The sequence below is a fragment of the Carcharodon carcharias genome, chromosome 31, assembly GCF_017639515.1.
Source record: "Carcharodon carcharias isolate sCarCar2 chromosome 31, sCarCar2.pri, whole genome shotgun sequence".
In the NCBI taxonomy this organism is placed as follows: domain Eukaryota; kingdom Metazoa; phylum Chordata; class Chondrichthyes; order Lamniformes; family Lamnidae; genus Carcharodon; species Carcharodon carcharias.
In genome coordinates this window covers 9,138,887-9,156,283 of record NC_054497.1, presented here as the reverse complement: position 1 = coordinate 9,156,283, position 17,397 = coordinate 9,138,887, and the positions used below count along the sequence as shown (strand labels likewise).

The following is a 17,397-nucleotide window of genomic DNA, read 5'->3' as shown; positions in this document are numbered from 1 at the left end:
TCAGTCTAGTTCTGTGAAGGTTGGGGAAGAGGGACCGTGTCCAAGAGCAGATTTGACTGCTGGAACTCACATTCTGACCTCACAGTTGCAGAGTGTTAACTGGGGCACTGACAGAATGAGACGAAGCAAAGGGTCCCATGGGGAGCTCCACCCAGTTGGCTGGAGGGGCTGGGGGGAGGGGTGGAGGTGAGCGGCGTGGGGGAGGGGGTAGAGGAAGAACCTGAGAGGGGGTGGGATTCATCACAGGAAAACCCCACTGTTTTCCTGTGGGGCTGGGGAAGATGGAATGGCGGCCAATTCTAACTGAGCTCACTCTGCTCTGAAGCTCCGGGTTGTATGAGGTTTGCTGAAAGCAGCTATGGACATTTCTAACCGTGGGTCTTATTCCCCTCTCCAGCCGCTGTATGACCAACAGGGGATGACAGCAATGGGCCAATCAGTCAGCTTCGACCGGCCGTACCTGGCTGCACAACAAGGCATCATGCGCCAGAAATCAATGGGTAAGAGAGTAGCAGGAGCGTCTCGCTTGTCGTGGGAGATATATCAGCATATCAGAGGAGGCCAGTCAGCTCATTGAGCACCACCATTCAGTAAGATCATGGCTGATCTTTCACTTCCCTACCCAATCCCCTTATCCCTGGGTTCCCGCAGAATCCAAAGAACAATCACTCCCAGTCTGGAATATACTCAACAACGGAGAGACGCTGAGCAGCGGTACCGAATTCCAAACATTCACAATCCCTCTGAGAAGAGATAGTTCTCATCATCTAAGTCCAGAAGTACCAGCTCCATATCCCTCAATCGAGCTTAGTCTTGACCCACCGAGTGTTATACACTGACAGACTTGTCCCCACCAGTACTGTACCCAGTGTATTACACTGACAGAATTGTCCACACCAGTACTGTACCCCAGTGTTACACACTGACAGACCCGTCCCCACCAGTACTGTACCCCAGTGTAATACAGTGACAGACCTATCCCCACCAGTACTGCACCCAGTGTTATACAGTGACAGACCCGTCCCCACCGGTACTGTACCCCAGTGTTATACACTGACAGACCCGTCCCCACCAGTACTGTACCCCAGTGTAATACAGTGACAGACCTATCCCCACCAGTACTGCACCCAGTGTTATACAGTGACAGACCTGTCCCCACCGGTACTGTACACCAGTGTTATACAGTGACAGACATGTCCCCAGCAGTACTGTACCACAGTGTAATACAGTGCCAGACCTGTCCCCACCAGTACTGCACCTCAGTGTTATAGTGACAGAACTGTCCCCACCAGTACTGTGCCCCAGTGTTATACAGTGATAGAACTGTCCCCACCAGTACTGTGCCCCAGTGTTATACAGTGACAGACCTGTCCCCACCGGTACTGTACCCCCGTGTTATACAGTGACAGATCCGTCCCCACGAGTACTGTACTCCAGTGTAATACAGTGCCAGACCTATCCCCACCAGTACTGCACCTCAGTGTTATACAGTGACAGAACTGTCCCCACCAGTACTGTGCCCCAGTGTTATACAGTGACAGACCTGTCCCCACCGGTACTGTACCCCCGTGTTATACAGTGACAGACCTGTCCCCACCGGTACTGTACCCCAGTGTTATACAGTGACAGACCTGTCCCCACCAGTACTGTACCCGTGTTATACAGTGACAGACCTGCCCCACAAGTACTGTACCCCAGTGTTATACAGTGACAGACCTGTCCCCACCAGTACTGAACCCCAGTGTTATACAGTAACAGACCTGTCCCGACTGGTATTGCACCCAGTGTTATACAGTGACAGACCTGTCCCCACCGGTACTGTACCCCAGTGTTATACAGTGACAGACATGTCCCCAGCAGTACTGTACCCCAGTGTTATACGGTGACAGACCTGTCCCCACCAGTACTGTACCCCAGTGTTATACAGTGACAGACCCGTCCCCAGCAGTACTGTACCCCAGTGTTATACAGTGACAGACCCATTCCCACCAGTACTGTACCCCAGTGTTATACAGTGACAGACCTGTCCCCACCAGTACTGTATCCGTGTTATACAGTGACAGACCTGTCCCCACCAGTACTGTACCCCAGTGTTATACAGTGACAGACCCGTCCCCAGCAGTACTGTACCCCAGTGTTATACAGTGACAGACCCATTCCCACCAGTACTGTACCCCAGTGTTATACAGTGACAGAACTGTCCCCACCAGTACTGTATCCGTGTTATACAGTGACAGACCTGTCCCCAGCAGTACTGTACCCCAGTGTTATACAGTGACAGACCTTTCCCCACTGATACTGTACCCCAGTGTTATACAGTGACAGACCTGTCCCCACCAGTGTGGCACCCAGTGTTATACAGTGACAGACCTGTCCCCACCAGTACTGTACCCCAGTGTTATACAGTGACAGACCTGTCCCCACCAGTACTGTACCCCAGTATTATACAGTGACAGACATGTCCCCAGCAGTACTGTACCCCAGTGTTATACAGTGACAGACCTGTCCCCACTGATACTGTACCCCAGTGTTATACAGTGACAGACCTGTCCCCACCGGTACTGTGCCCAAGTGTTATACAGTGATAGACCTGTCCCCACCGATACTGTACCCCAGTGTTATACAGTGACAGACCTGACCCCACTAGTACTGTACCCCAGTGTTATACAGTGACAGACATGTCCCCACCAGTACTGTACCCCAGTGTTATACAGTGACAGACCTGTCCCCACCGGTACTGTACCCCAGTGTTATACAGTGACAGACCTGTCCCCACAAGTACTGTACTCCAGTGTTGTACAGTGACAGACTGTCCCCACCAGTACTGTACCTCAGTGTTATAGTTATACATTGACAGACATGTCCCCAGCAATACTGTACCCCAGTGTTATACAGTGACAGACCTGTCCCCACCAGTACTGTATCCGTGTTATACAGTGACAGACCTGTCCCCACAAGTACTGTACCCCAGTGTTATACAGTGACAGACCTGTCCCCACCAGTACTGAACCCCAGTGTTATACAGTAACAGATCTGTCCCGACTGGTATTGCACCCAGTGTTATACAGTGACAGACCTGTCCCCACCGGTACTGTACCCCAGTGTTATACAGTGACAGACATGTCCCCAGCAGTACTGTACCCCAGTGTTATACAGTGACAGACCTGTCCCCACCAGTACTGTACCCCAGTGTTATACAGTGACAGACCCGTCCCCAGCAGTACTGTACCCCAGTGTTATACAGTGACAGACCCATTCCCACCAGTACTGTACCCCAGTGTTATACAGTGACAGACCTGTCCCCACCAGTACTGTATCCGTGTTATACAGTGACAGACCTGTCCCCACCAGTACTGTACCCCAGTGTTATACAGTGACAGACCCGTCCCCAGCAGTACTGTACCCCAGTGTTATACAGTGACAGACCTGTCCCAGCAGTACTGTACCCCAGTGTTATACAGTGACAGAACTGTCCCCACCAGTACTGTATCCGTGTTATACAGTGACAGACCTGTCCCCAGCAGTACTGTACCCCAGTGTTATACAGTGACAGACCTTTCCCCACTGATACTGTACCCCAGTGTTATACAGTGACAGACCTGTCCCCACCAGTGTGGCACCCAGTGTTATACAGTGACAGACCTGTCCCCACCAGTACTGTACCCCAGTGTTATACAGTGACAGACCTGTCCCCACCAGTACTGTACCCCAGTATTATACAGTGACAGACATGTCCCCAGCAGTACTGTACCCCAGTGTTATACAGTGACAGACCTGTCCCCACTGATACTGTACCCCAGTGTTATACAGTGACAGACCTGTCCCCACCAGTGTTGCACCCAGTGTTATACAGTGACAGACCTGTCCCCACCGGTACTGTGCCCAAGTGTTATACAGTGATAGACCTGTCCCCACCGATACTGTACCCCAGTGTTATACAGTGACAGACCTGACCCCACTAGTACTGTACCCCAGTGTTATCCAGTGACAGACATGTCCCCACCAGTACTGTACCCCAGTGTTATACAGTGACAGACCTGTCCCCACCGGTACTGTACCCCAGTGTTATACAGTGACAGACCTGTCCCCACAAGTACTGTACTCCAGTGTTGTACAGTGACAGACTGTCCCCACCAGTACTGTACCTCAGTGTTATAGTTATACATTGACAGACTTGTCCCCACCAGTACTGTACCCCAGTGTTATACATTGACAGACCTGTCCCCACCGGTACTGTACCCCAGTGTTATACAGTGACAGACCAGTCACCACCAGTACTGTAACCCCAGTGTTATACAGTGACAGACCCGTCCCCACCAGTACTGTACCCAGTGTTATCCGGCAACAGACCGGTCCCCACAGTACTGTACCCCAGTGTTATACAGTGACAGACATGTCCCCACCAGTACTGTACCCCATTGTTATACATGACAGACATGTCCCCAGCAGTACTGTACCCCATTGTTATACATGACAGACATGTCCCCAGCAGTACTGTATCCCTGTGTTATTCAGTGACAGACCTGTCCCCACTGGTACGGTACCCCAGTGTTATACAGTGACAGACATGTCCCCAGCAATACTGTACCCCAGTGTTATACAGTGACAGACCTGTCCCCACTGGTACTGTACCCCAGTGTTGTACAGTGACAGACCTGTCCCCACCGGTACTTTACCCCTGTGTTATACAGTGACAGACCTGTCCCCACCAGTTCTGTACCCCAGTGTTGTACAGTGACAGACCTGTCCCCACCAGTACTGTACCCCAGTGTTATACAGTGACAGACCTGTCCCCACAAGTACTGTACCCCAGTGTTATACAGTGACAGACCTGCCCCCACCAGTACGGTACCCCAGTGTTATACAGTGACAGACCTGCCCCCACCAGCACTGTACCCCAGTGTAATACAGTCACCAACTTCTTCCCACCAGTACTGGACCCCATTGTTATACAGTGACAGACCTGTCCCCACCAGTACTGAACCCAGTGTTATACAGTAACAGACCTGTCCCGACCGGTATTGCATCCAGTGTTATACAGTGACAGACCTGTCCCCACCGGTACTGTACCCCAGTGTGAAACAGTGACAGACATGTCCCCAGCAGTGCTGTACCCCGGTGTTATACAGTGACAGACCTGTCCCCACCAGTACTGTACCCCAGTGTTATACAGTGACACACCCGTCCCCAGCAGTACTGTACCCCAGTGTTATACAGTGACAGACCTGTCCCCACCAGTACTGTAACCCAGTATTATACAGTGACAGATATGTCCCCAGCAGTACTGTACCCGTGTTATACAGTGACAGACCTGTCCCCACTGATACTGTACCCCAGTGTTATACAGTGACAGACCTGTCCCCACCGGTACTGTGCCCAAGTGTTATACAGTGATAGACCTGTCCCCACCGATACTGTACCCCAGTGTTATACAGTGACAGACCTGACCCCACTAGTACTGTACCCCAGTGTTATACAGTGACAGACATGTCCCCACCAGTACTGTACCACAGTGTTATACAGTGACAGACCTGTCCCCACCGGTACTGTACCCCAGTGTTAAACAGTGACAGACCTGTCCCCACAAGTACTGTACTCCAGTGTTGTACAGTGACAGACCTGTCCCCACCAGTACTGTACCTCAGTGTTATACATTGACAGACCTGTCCCCACCAGTACTGTACCCCAGTGTTATACATTGACAGACCTGACCCCACCGGTACTGTACCCCAGTGTTATACAGTGACAGACCCGTCCCCACCAGTACTGTACCCCAGTGTTATACAGTGACAGACCCGTCCCCACCAGTACTGTACCCAGTGTTATCCGGCAACAGACCTGTCCCCACAGTACTGTACCCCACTGTTATACATTGACAGACATGTCCCCAGCAGTACTGTACCCCAGTGTTATACATGACAGACATGTCCCCACCAGTACTCTACCCCTGTGTTATTCAGTGACAGACCTGTCCCCACTGGTACGGTACCCCAGTGTTATACAGTGACAGACATGTCCCCAGCAATACTGTACCCCAGTGTTATACAGTGACAGACCTGTCCTCACCAGTACTGTTCCCCAGTGTTATACAGTGACAGACCTGTCCCCACTGGTACTGTACCCCAGTGTTGTACAGTGAAAGACCTGTCACCACCGGTACTGTACCCCATTGTTATACACTGACAGACCTGTCCCCACCAGTACTGTACCCCAGTGTTATACAATGTCAGACCTGTCCCCACCAGTACCGTACTCCAGTGTTATACAGTGACAGCCCTGTCCCCACCAGTACTGTACTCCAGTGTTATACAGTGACAGACCTATCCCCACCAGAAATGAACCCCAGTGTTATACAGTGACAGACCTGTGCCCACCAGTACTATGCCCCAGTGTTATACAGTGACAGACCTGTCACTACTGTACTGTCTCCAAGAGTTATACTGTGACAGACCTGTCTGCAGCGGTACTGTACCACAGTGTAATGCAGTGACAGTCCTGTCCCCACCAGTACTGTACTCCAGCATTATACAGTGACAGAGCTGTCCCCACCAGTACTGTACTCCAGTGTTTTGCGCTGACAGACCATCCCCACCAGTACTGTATCCCAGTGTTGTACAGTGACAGACTCGTCCCCACCAGTACTGTAGCCCAGTGTTATACAGTGACAGACCTGTCCCCACCAGTACTGTACCCGTGTTATAGTGACAGACCTGTCCTCACCGTTACTGTACCCCAGTGTTATACAGTGACAGACATGTCCCCACCAGTACTGTACCCCAGTGTTATACAGTGACAGACCTGTCCCCACCGGTACTGTACCCCAGTGTTATACAGTGACAGACCTGTCCCCACAAGTACTGTACTCCAGTGTTGTACAGTGACAGACCTGTCCCCACCAGTACTGTACCTCAGTGTTATACATTGACAGACCTGTCCCCACCAGTACTGTACCCCAGTGTTATACATTGACAGACCTGACCCCACCGGTACTGTACCCCAGTGTTATACAGTGACAGACCTGTCCCCACCAGTACTGTACCCCAGTGTTATACAGTGACTGACCCATCCCCACCAGTACTGTACCCAGTGTTATCCGGCAACAGACCTGTCCCCACAGTACTGTACTCCAGTGTTATACATTGACAGACATTTCCCCACAGTACTGTACCCCATTGTTATACATGACAGACAAGTCCCTAGCAGTACTGTACCCCAGTGTTATACATGACAGACCTGTCCTCACCAGTACTGTTCCCCAGTGTTATACAGTGACAGACATGTCCCCACCAGTACTGTACCCCAGTGTTGTACAGTGAAAGACCTGTCACCACCGGTACTGTACCCCATTGTTATACAGTGACAGACCTGTCCCCACCAGTACTGTACTCCAGCATTATAGTGACAGAGCTGTCCCCACCAGTACAGTACCCCAGTGGGAAACAGTGACAGCCCTGTCCCCACCAGTACTGTACTCCAGCATTATACAGTGACAGACCTGTCCCCACCAGTACCGTACTCCAGTGTTATACAGTGACAGCCCTGTCCCCACCAGTACTGTACTCCAGTGTTATACAGTGACAGACCTATCCCCACCAGAAATGAACCCCAGTGTTATACAGTGACAGACCTGTGCCCACCAGTACTATGCCCCAGTGTTATACAGTGACAGACCTGTCACTACTGTACTGTCTCCAAGAGTTATACTGTGACAGACCTGTCTGCAGCGGTACTGTACCACAGTGTAATGCAGTGACAGTCCTGTCCCCACCAGTACTGTACTCCAGCATTATACAGTGACAGAGCTGTCCCCACCAGTACTGTACTCCAGTGTTTTACGCTGACAGACCCATCCCCACCAGTACTGTATCCCAGTGTTGTACAGTGACAGACCTGTCCCCACCGGTACTGTACCCCAGTGTTATACAGTGACAGACCTGTCCCCACAAGTACTGTACTCCAGTGTTGTACAGTGACAGACCTGTCCCCACCAGTACTGTACCTCAGTGTTATACATTGACAGACCTGTCCCCACCAGTACTGTACCCCAGTGTTATACATTGACAGACCTGACCCCACCGGTACTGTACCCCAGTGTTATACAGTGACAGACCTGTCCCCACCAGTACTGTACCCCAGTGTTATACAGTGACTGACCCATCCCCACCAGTACTGTACCCAGTGTTATCCGGCAACAGACCTGTCCCCACAGTACTGTACTCCAGTGTTATACATTGACAGACATTTCCCCACAGTACTGTACCCCATTGTTATACATGACAGACAAGTCCCTAGCAGTACTGTACCCCAGTGTTATACATGACAGACCTGTCCTCACCAGTACTGTTCCCCAGTGTTATACAGTGACAGACATGTCCCCACCAGTACTGTACCCCAGTGTTGTACAGTGAAAGACCTGTCACCACCGGTACTGTACCCCATTGTTATACAGTGACAGACCTGTCCCCACCAGTACTGTACTCCAGCATTATAGTGACAGAGCTGTCCCCACCAGTACAGTACCCCAGTGGGAAACAGTGACAGCCCTGTCCCCACCAGTACTGTACTCCAGCATTATACAGTGACAGACCTGTCCCCACCAGTACCGTACTCCAGTGTTATACAGTGACAGCCCTGTCCCCACCAGTACTGTACTCCAGTGTTATACAGTGACAGACCTATCCCCACCAGAAATGAACCCCAGTGTTATACAGTGACAGACCTGTGCCCACCAGTACTATGCCCCAGTGTTATACAGTGACAGACCTGTCACTACTGTACTGTCTCCAAGAGTTATACTGTGACAGACCTGTCTGCAGCGGTACTGTACCACAGTGTAATGCAGTGACAGTCCTGTCCCCACCAGTACTGTACTCCAGCATTATACAGTGACAGAGCTGTCCCCACCAGTACTGTACTCCAGTGTTTTACGCTGACAGACCCATCCCCACCAGTACTGTATCCCAGTGTTGTACAGTGACAGACTCGTCCCCACCAGTACTGTAGCCCAGTGTTATACAGTGACAGACCTGTCCCCACCAGTACTGTACCCGTGTTATAGTGACAGACCTGTCCTCACCGTTACTGTACCCCAGTGTTATACAGTGACAGACCCGTCCCCACAAGTACTGTACCCCAGTGTTATACAATGACAGACCTGTCCCCACCAGTACTGTGCCCCAGTGTTATGCAGTGACAGAGCTGTCCCCACCAGTACTGTACTCCAGTGTTATGCAGTGACAGACCTTTCCCCATCAGTACTATTCCACAGTGTTATACTGTGATAGATCCGTCCCCACCAGTACTGTACTCCAGTGTTTTACACTGACATACCCGACCCAACCAGTACTGTACCCCACTGTTATATGCTGACAGACCCATCCCCACCAGTACTGTATCCCAGTGTTGTACAGTGACAGACTCATCCCCACCAGTACTGTAGCCCAGTGTTATACAGTGCCTGCACTGAACCTCAGTGTCACACAGTACCAGACCTGGCCCCACCAGTACTGTATCCCGTGTTATTCAGCGACAGACCTGTCCTAACCCGTAATGCACCCCAGTGTTATACAGTGACAGATCTGTCCCCACCAGCACTGTACCCCAGTGTTACACAGTGACAGACCTGTCCTCACCAGCACTGTACCCCAGTGTTATACAGTGACAGACCTGCCCCCACCAGCACTGTACCCCAGTGTTATACAGTCACCAACCTCTCAACATCAGTAATGTACACGTGTTATACATGAACAGACCTGTCCCAACCAGCACAGTACCCCAGTTCTACACAGCGACAGAACTGTCACCACCAGTAGTGCCCCAGTGTTTTGCAGTGACAGACCTGTCCCCATTGTATTGTACCACAGTGCTTTACAGTCACAGACCTGTTCCCACTAGTACTGTACCCACAGGTTTACATTGACAGACCAGTCACCACCAGTATTGTGCCCAGTTTTATGCAGTGACAGACCTGTCCCCACCAGTACTGTACCCCAGTGTTATACACTGACAGACCCGTCCCCACCAGTACTGTACCCCAGTGTCATACAATGTCAGACCTGTCCCAACCAGTACTGTACCCCAGTGGGAAACAGTGACAGACCCGTCACTACCAGTACTGTACTCCAGTGTTATGCAGTGACAGACCTGTCCCCACCAGTACTGTGGCCCAATGTTATACAATGACAGACTGATCCTCAACTGTCCCGTGGCGCAGAGTTACGCAGTGACAGACCTGTCCCCACCAGTACTGTATCCAGGGTTATATAGTGACAGACCTGTCCCTACTGTACTGTCTCCCACAGTTATACTGTGACAGACCTGTCTGCAGCGATACTGTACCACGGGGTAACGCAGTGACAGATCTGTCCCCACTATGACTGTACCCCAATGTGAAACAGTGACAGATCTGTCCCAACAGTACTGTACCACAATGTAATGCACTGACAGACCCGTCCCCCCCATACTGTATCCAAGTGTTATACAGTGACAGTCCTGCCCCCACCAGTACTGTACCACAGTGTAATGCAGTGACAGAGCCGTCCCCACCAGTAGTATGCCCCAGTGTTATACAATGACAGACCTGTCCCTACTGTACTGTTTCCCAAAGTTATACTGTAACAGACCTGTCAGCAGCGGTACTGTACCACAGTGTAATGCAGTGACAAACCTGTCCCCACCAGTACTGTACCCTAGTGTTATACTATTACAGACTCAACACCACCAGTACTGTGCCCCAGTGTTATGCAGTGACAGATCTGTCCCCACCAGTACTGTACTCCAGTGTTATAAAGTGACACCCCTGTCCCCACCAGTACTGAGCTCCAGTGTTATGCAGTGATAGACCTGTCCCCATCAGCACTGTACCCCAGTGTTATACAGTGACAGACCTGTCCCCACCAGTACTGTACCCCAGTGTTATACAGTGACAGACATGTCCTCACCCGCAATGCACCCCAGAGGTATACATTGAAAGAACCTGCCCCCACCAACACTGTACCTCAGTGTTATACAGTGACAGACCTGTCACCACCAGTACTGTACCCCAGTGTTGTACAGTCACCAATCTCTCCCCATCAGTACTGTACCCGTGTTATACAGGGACAAACCTGACCCAACCACCACAGTACCCCAGTTTTACACAGTGACAGACCTGTCACCACCAGTACTGTGCCCCAGTGTTTTGCAGTGCCAGACCTGTCCCCATCGTATTGTACCACAGTGCTTTACAGTCACAGACCTGTTCCCACCAGTACTGTACCCCAGTGTTATACAGTGACCCACCTGTCCCCACCAGTACTGTACCCCAGTGTTGTACAGTGACAGACCTGCCCCCACCAGCACTGTACCCCAATGGAATACAGTCACCAACCTCTTCCCACCTGTACTGGACCCCAGTGGGAAACAGTGACAGACCCGTCCCCACCAGTATTGTACTCCAGTGTTATGCAGTGACAGACCTGTCCCCACCAGTATTGTGCCCCAGTGTTATACAGTGACAGACCTGTCCCCACCAGTATTGTGCCCCAGTGTTATACAGTGACAGACCTGTCCCTACTGTACTGTCTCCCACAATTATACTGACAGACCTGTCAGCAGCGGTTCTGTACCACACTGTAATGCAGTGACAGACCTGTCCCCAACAGCACTGTACCCCAGTGTTATAAACTGACAGACCCGTCCCCACCAGTACTGTACCCCAGTGTTATACAGTGACAGACCTGTCCCCACCAGTACTGTACCCCAGTGTTATAGTGACAGACCCGTCCCCACTAGTACTGTACCCCAGTGTTAGACAGTGACACACCTGTCCTCACCAGTACTGTATCCGTGTTATACAGTGACAGACCTGTCCCCACCATTACTGTACCCCAGTGTGATACAGTATCAGACCTGTCCCCACCAGTACTGAACCCCAGTGGAAAACAGTAACAGGCCTGTCCCCACTAGTATTGTGCCCCAGTGTTATGCAGTGACACACCTGTCCCCACCAGTACAGTACTCCAGTATTATGCAGTGACAGACCTGGCCGCACCAGTATTGTGCCCCAGCGTTATACAGTGACAGATCTGTCCCCACAATGACTGTACCCCAATGTGAAACAGTGAGACCCGTCCCAACAGTACTGTACCACAGTGTTATACAGTAACAGCCCTGTCCCCACCAATACTGAACTCCAGTGTTATGCAGTGACAGATCTGTCCCCACCAGTATGGTACCCCAGTGTTATACAGTGACAGACCTGTCACCACCAGTACTGTACCCCAGTGTTGTACAGTCACCGATCTCTCCCCATTAGTACTGTACCCGTGTTATACAGGGACAGACCTGACCCAACCAGCACAGTACCCCAGTTTTACACAATGACAGACCTGTCACCACCAGTACTCTACCCCAGTGTTTTGCAGTGACAGACCTGTCCCCATCGTATTGTACCACAGTGCTTTACAGTCACAGACCTGTCCCCACCAGTACTATGCCCCAGTGTTATGCAGTGACAGACCTGCCCCCACCAGCATTGTACCCCAGTGTAATACGTCACCAACCTCTTCCCACCAGTACTGGACCCCAGTGTTATACAGTGACATTCCAGTCCCAACCAGCACAGTACCACAGTTTTACACAGTGACAGACCTGTCACCACCAGTACTGTACCCCAGTGTTATATAGCGACAGACCTGCCCCCACCAGTACTGTACCCCAGTGTTATACAGCGACAGACCTGCCCCCACCAGTACTGGACCCCAGTATTATACAGTGACAGACCTGCCCCCACCAGTACTGTACCCCAGTGTTATACAGTGACAGACCTGCCCCCACCAGTACTGTACCCCAGTGTTATGCAGTGACAGACCTGTCCCCACCAGTACTAAGCCCCAGTATTATGCAGTGACAGATTTGTCCCCTCCAGTACTGTGCTCCAGTGTTATACAGTGACAGACCCCCTACTGTACTGTCTCCCAGAGTTATACTGTGACAGACCTGTCAGCAGCAGTACTGTACCACAGTGTAATGCAGTGTCAGTCCTGTCCCCACCAGCACTGTAACGCAGTGTTAAAAAACTGACAGAGCTGCCCCCACCAGCACTGTACCCCAGTGTAATACAGTCACCAACCTCTTCCCACCAGTACTGGACCCCAGTGTTATACAGTGACAGACCTTTCCTCACCTGTAATGCACCCCAGTGTTATATAGTGACAGATCTGTCTCCACCAGTACTGTACCCCAGTGTTATACAGGGACAGAGCTGTCCCAACCAGCACAGTACCCCAGTTTTACACAGTGACAGACCTGTCCCCACCAGTACTCTACCCCAGTGTTTTGCAGTGACAGTCCTGTCCCCATCGTATTGTACCACAGTGCTTTATAGTCACAGACCTGTTCCTACCAGTACTGTACACCACAGTTTTACAGTGACAGACCAGTCACCACCAGGATTGTGCCCAGTTTTATGCAATGACAGACCTGTCCCCACTGATCTGTACCCCAGTGTTATACAGTGACAGACAAGTCACCACCAGTATTGTGCCCAGTTTTATGCAATGACAGACCTGTCCCCACTGATCTGTACCCCAGTGTTATACAGTGACAAACCTGTTCCCACTAGTACTGTACCCCAGTGTTATACAGTGACAGACCAGTCACCACCAGTATTGTGCCCTGATATATGCATTGACAGACCTGTCCCCACTGATCTGTACCACAGTGTAATGCAGTGACAGACCTGTCCCCACTATGACTGTACCACAATGTGAAACAGTGACAGATCCGTCCCAACAGTACTGTACCCCAGTGCAATGCAGTAACAGACCCGTCCCCACCAGTACTGTATCCCTGTGTTATACAGTGACAGCCCTGCCCCCACCAGTACTGTGCCACAGTGTAATGCAGTGACAAAGCTGTCCCCACCAGTACTATGCCCCAATGTTATGCAGTGATAGACCTGTCCCCACCAGCACTGTACCCGTGTTATAGTGACAGACCTGTCCCCACCAGTACTGTACCCCAGTATTATACAGTGACAGGCCTGTCCTCACCCGCAATGCACCCCAGAGGTATACATTGAAAGACCTGCCCCAACCAGCACTGTACCCCAGTGTTATACAGTGACAGACCTGTCACCACCAGTACTGTACCCCAGTGTTGTACGGTCACCAATCTCTCCCCATCAGTACTGTACCCGTGTTATACAGGGACAGACCTGTCCCAACCAGCACAGTACCCCAGTTTTACACAGTGACAGACCTGTCACCACCAGTACTGTGCCCCAGTGTTTTGCAGTGACAGTCCTGTCCCCATCGTATTGTACCACAGTGCTTTTTGTCACAGATCTGTTCCCACCAGTACTGTACCCCAGTGGGAAACAGTGACAGACCCGTCCCCAAAAGTACTGTACTCCAGTGTTATACAGTGACAGATCTGTCCCCACCAGTACTGTACCCCAGTGTTATACAGTGACACACCTGACCCCACCAGTACTGTACCCCAGTGTTATAGTGACAGACCTGTCCCCACCAGTACTGTACCCCAGTGTTATAGTGACACACCTGTCCTCACCAGTACTGTACCCCAGTGTCAAACACTGACAGACCTGTCTCCACCAGTACTGTACCCCAGCACTATACAGTGACAGACCTGTCCCCACCAGTACTGTACTCCAGTATTATGCAGTGACAGACCTGGCCGCACCAGTATTGTGCCCCAGCGTTATACGGTGACAGATCTGTCCCCAAAATGACTGTACCCCAATGTGAAACAGTGACAGACCCGTCCCAACAGTACTGTACCACAGTGTAATGCAGTGACAGACGCGTCCCAACCAGTACTGTACTCCAGTGTTATGCAGTGACAGACCTGCCCCACCAGTACTAAGCCCCAGTGTTATACATGACAGACATGTCCCCACCAGTACTCTACCCCTGTGTTATTCAGTGACAGACCTGTCCCCACTGGTACGGTACCCCAGTGTTATACAGTGACAGACATGTCCCCAGCAATACTGTACCCCAGTGTTATACAGTGACAGACCTGTCCTCACCAGTACTGTTCCCCAGTGTTATACAGTGACAGACCTGTCCCCACTGGTACTGTACCCCAGTGTTGTACAGTGAAAGACCTGTCACCACCGGTACTGTACCCCATTGTTATACACTGACAGACCTGTCCCCACCAGTACTGTACCCCAGTGTTATACAATGTCAGACCTGTCCCCACCAGTACCGTACTCCAGTGTTATACAGTGACAGCCCTGTCCCCACCAGTACTGTACTCCAGTGTTATACAGTGACAGACCTATCCCCACCAGAAATGAACCCCAGTGTTATACAGTGACAGACCTGTGCCCACCAGTACTATGCCCCAGTGTTATACAGTGACAGACCTGTCACTACTGTACTGTCTCCAAGAGTTATACTGTGACAGACCTGTCTGCAGCGGTACTGTACCACAGTGTAATGCAGTGACAGTCCTGTCCCCACCAGTACTGTACTCCAGCATTATACAGTGACAGAGCTGTCCCCACCAGTACTGTACTCCAGTGTTTTGCGCTGACAGACCATCCCCACCAGTACTGTATCCCAGTGTTGTACAGTGACAGACTCGTCCCCACCAGTACTGTAGCCCAGTGTTATACAGTGACAGACCTGTCCCCACCAGTACTGTACCCGTGTTATAGTGACAGACCTGTCCTCACCGTTACTGTACCCCAGTGTTATACAGTGACAGACATGTCCCCACCAGTACTGTACCCCAGTGTTATACAGTGACAGACCTGTCCCCACCGGTACTGTACCCCAGTGTTATACAGTGACAGACCTGTCCCCACAAGTACTGTACTCCAGTGTTGTACAGTGACAGACCTGTCCCCACCAGTACTGTACCTCAGTGTTATACATTGACAGACCTGTCCCCACCAGTACTGTACCCCAGTGTTATACATTGACAGACCTGACCCCACCGGTACTGTACCCCAGTGTTATACAGTGACAGACCTGTCCCCACCAGTACTGTACCCCAGTGTTATACAGTGACTGACCCATCCCCACCAGTACTGTACCCAGTGTTATCCGGCAACAGACCTGTCCCCACAGTACTGTACTCCAGTGTTATACATTGACAGACATTTCCCCACAGTACTGTACCCCATTGTTATACATGACAGACAAGTCCCTAGCAGTACTGTACCCCAGTGTTATACATGACAGACCTGTCCTCACCAGTACTGTTCCCCAGTGTTATACAGTGACAGACATGTCCCCACCAGTACTGTACCCCAGTGTTGTACAGTGAAAGACCTGTCACCACCGGTACTGTACCCCATTGTTATACAGTGACAGACCTGTCCCCACCAGTACTGTACTCCAGCATTATAGTGACAGAGCTGTCCCCACCAGTACAGTACCCCAGTGGGAAACAGTGACAGCCCTGTCCCCACCAGTACTGTACTCCAGCATTATACAGTGACAGACCTGTCCCCACCAGTACCGTACTCCAGTGTTATACAGTGACAGCCCTGTCCCCACCAGTACTGTACTCCAGTGTTATACAGTGACAGACCTATCCCCACCAGAAATGAACCCCAGTGTTATACAGTGACAGACCTGTGCCCACCAGTACTATGCCCCAGTGTTATACAGTGACAGACCTGTCACTACTGTACTGTCTCCAAGAGTTATACTGTGACAGACCTGTCTGCAGCGGTACTGTACCACAGTGTAATGCAGTGACAGTCCTGTCCCCACCAGTACTGTACTCCAGCATTATACAGTGACAGAGCTGTCCCCACCAGTACTGTACTCCAGTGTTTTACGCTGACAGACCCATCCCCACCAGTACTGTATCCCAGTGTTGTACAGTGACAGACTCGTCCCCACCAGTACTGTAGCCCAGTGTTATACAGTGACAGACCTGTCCCCACCAGTACTGTACCCGTGTTATAGTGACAGACCTGTCCTCACCGTTACTGTACCCCAGTGTTATACAGTGACAGACCCGTCCCCACAAGTACTGTACCCCAGTGTTATACAATGACAGACCTGTCCCCACCAGTACTGTGCCCCAGTGTTATGCAGTGACAGAGCTGTCCCCACCAGTACTGTACTCCAGTGTTATGCAGTGACAGACCTTTCCCCATCAGTACTATTCCACAGTGTTATACTGTGATAGATCCGTCCCCACCAGTACTGTACTCCAGTGTTTTACATTGACATACCCGACCCAACCAGTACTGTACCCCACTGTTATATGCTGACAGACCCATCCCCACCAGTACTGTATCCCAGTGTTGTACAGTGACAGACTCATCCCCACCAGTACTGTAGCCCAGTGTTATACAGTGCCTGCACTGAACCTCAGTGTCACACAGTACCAGACCTGGCCCCACCAGTACTGTATCCCGTGTTA

General features: G+C 51.2%; 1 protein-coding gene across 1 annotated transcript in view; it reads left to right on the top strand.

Annotated features, from left to right (window-relative positions):
• The window catches only part of LOC121271497 (SH3 and multiple ankyrin repeat domains protein 1-like), a 389,623-nt gene that overhangs the window by 295,649 nt on the left and 76,577 nt on the right, over positions 1-17,397 (top strand). Inside the window, 1 exon segment of the mRNA XM_041177480.1 lies at positions 398-500. Within this exon segment, the coding sequence (XP_041033414.1) occupies positions 398-500 (103 nt within the window).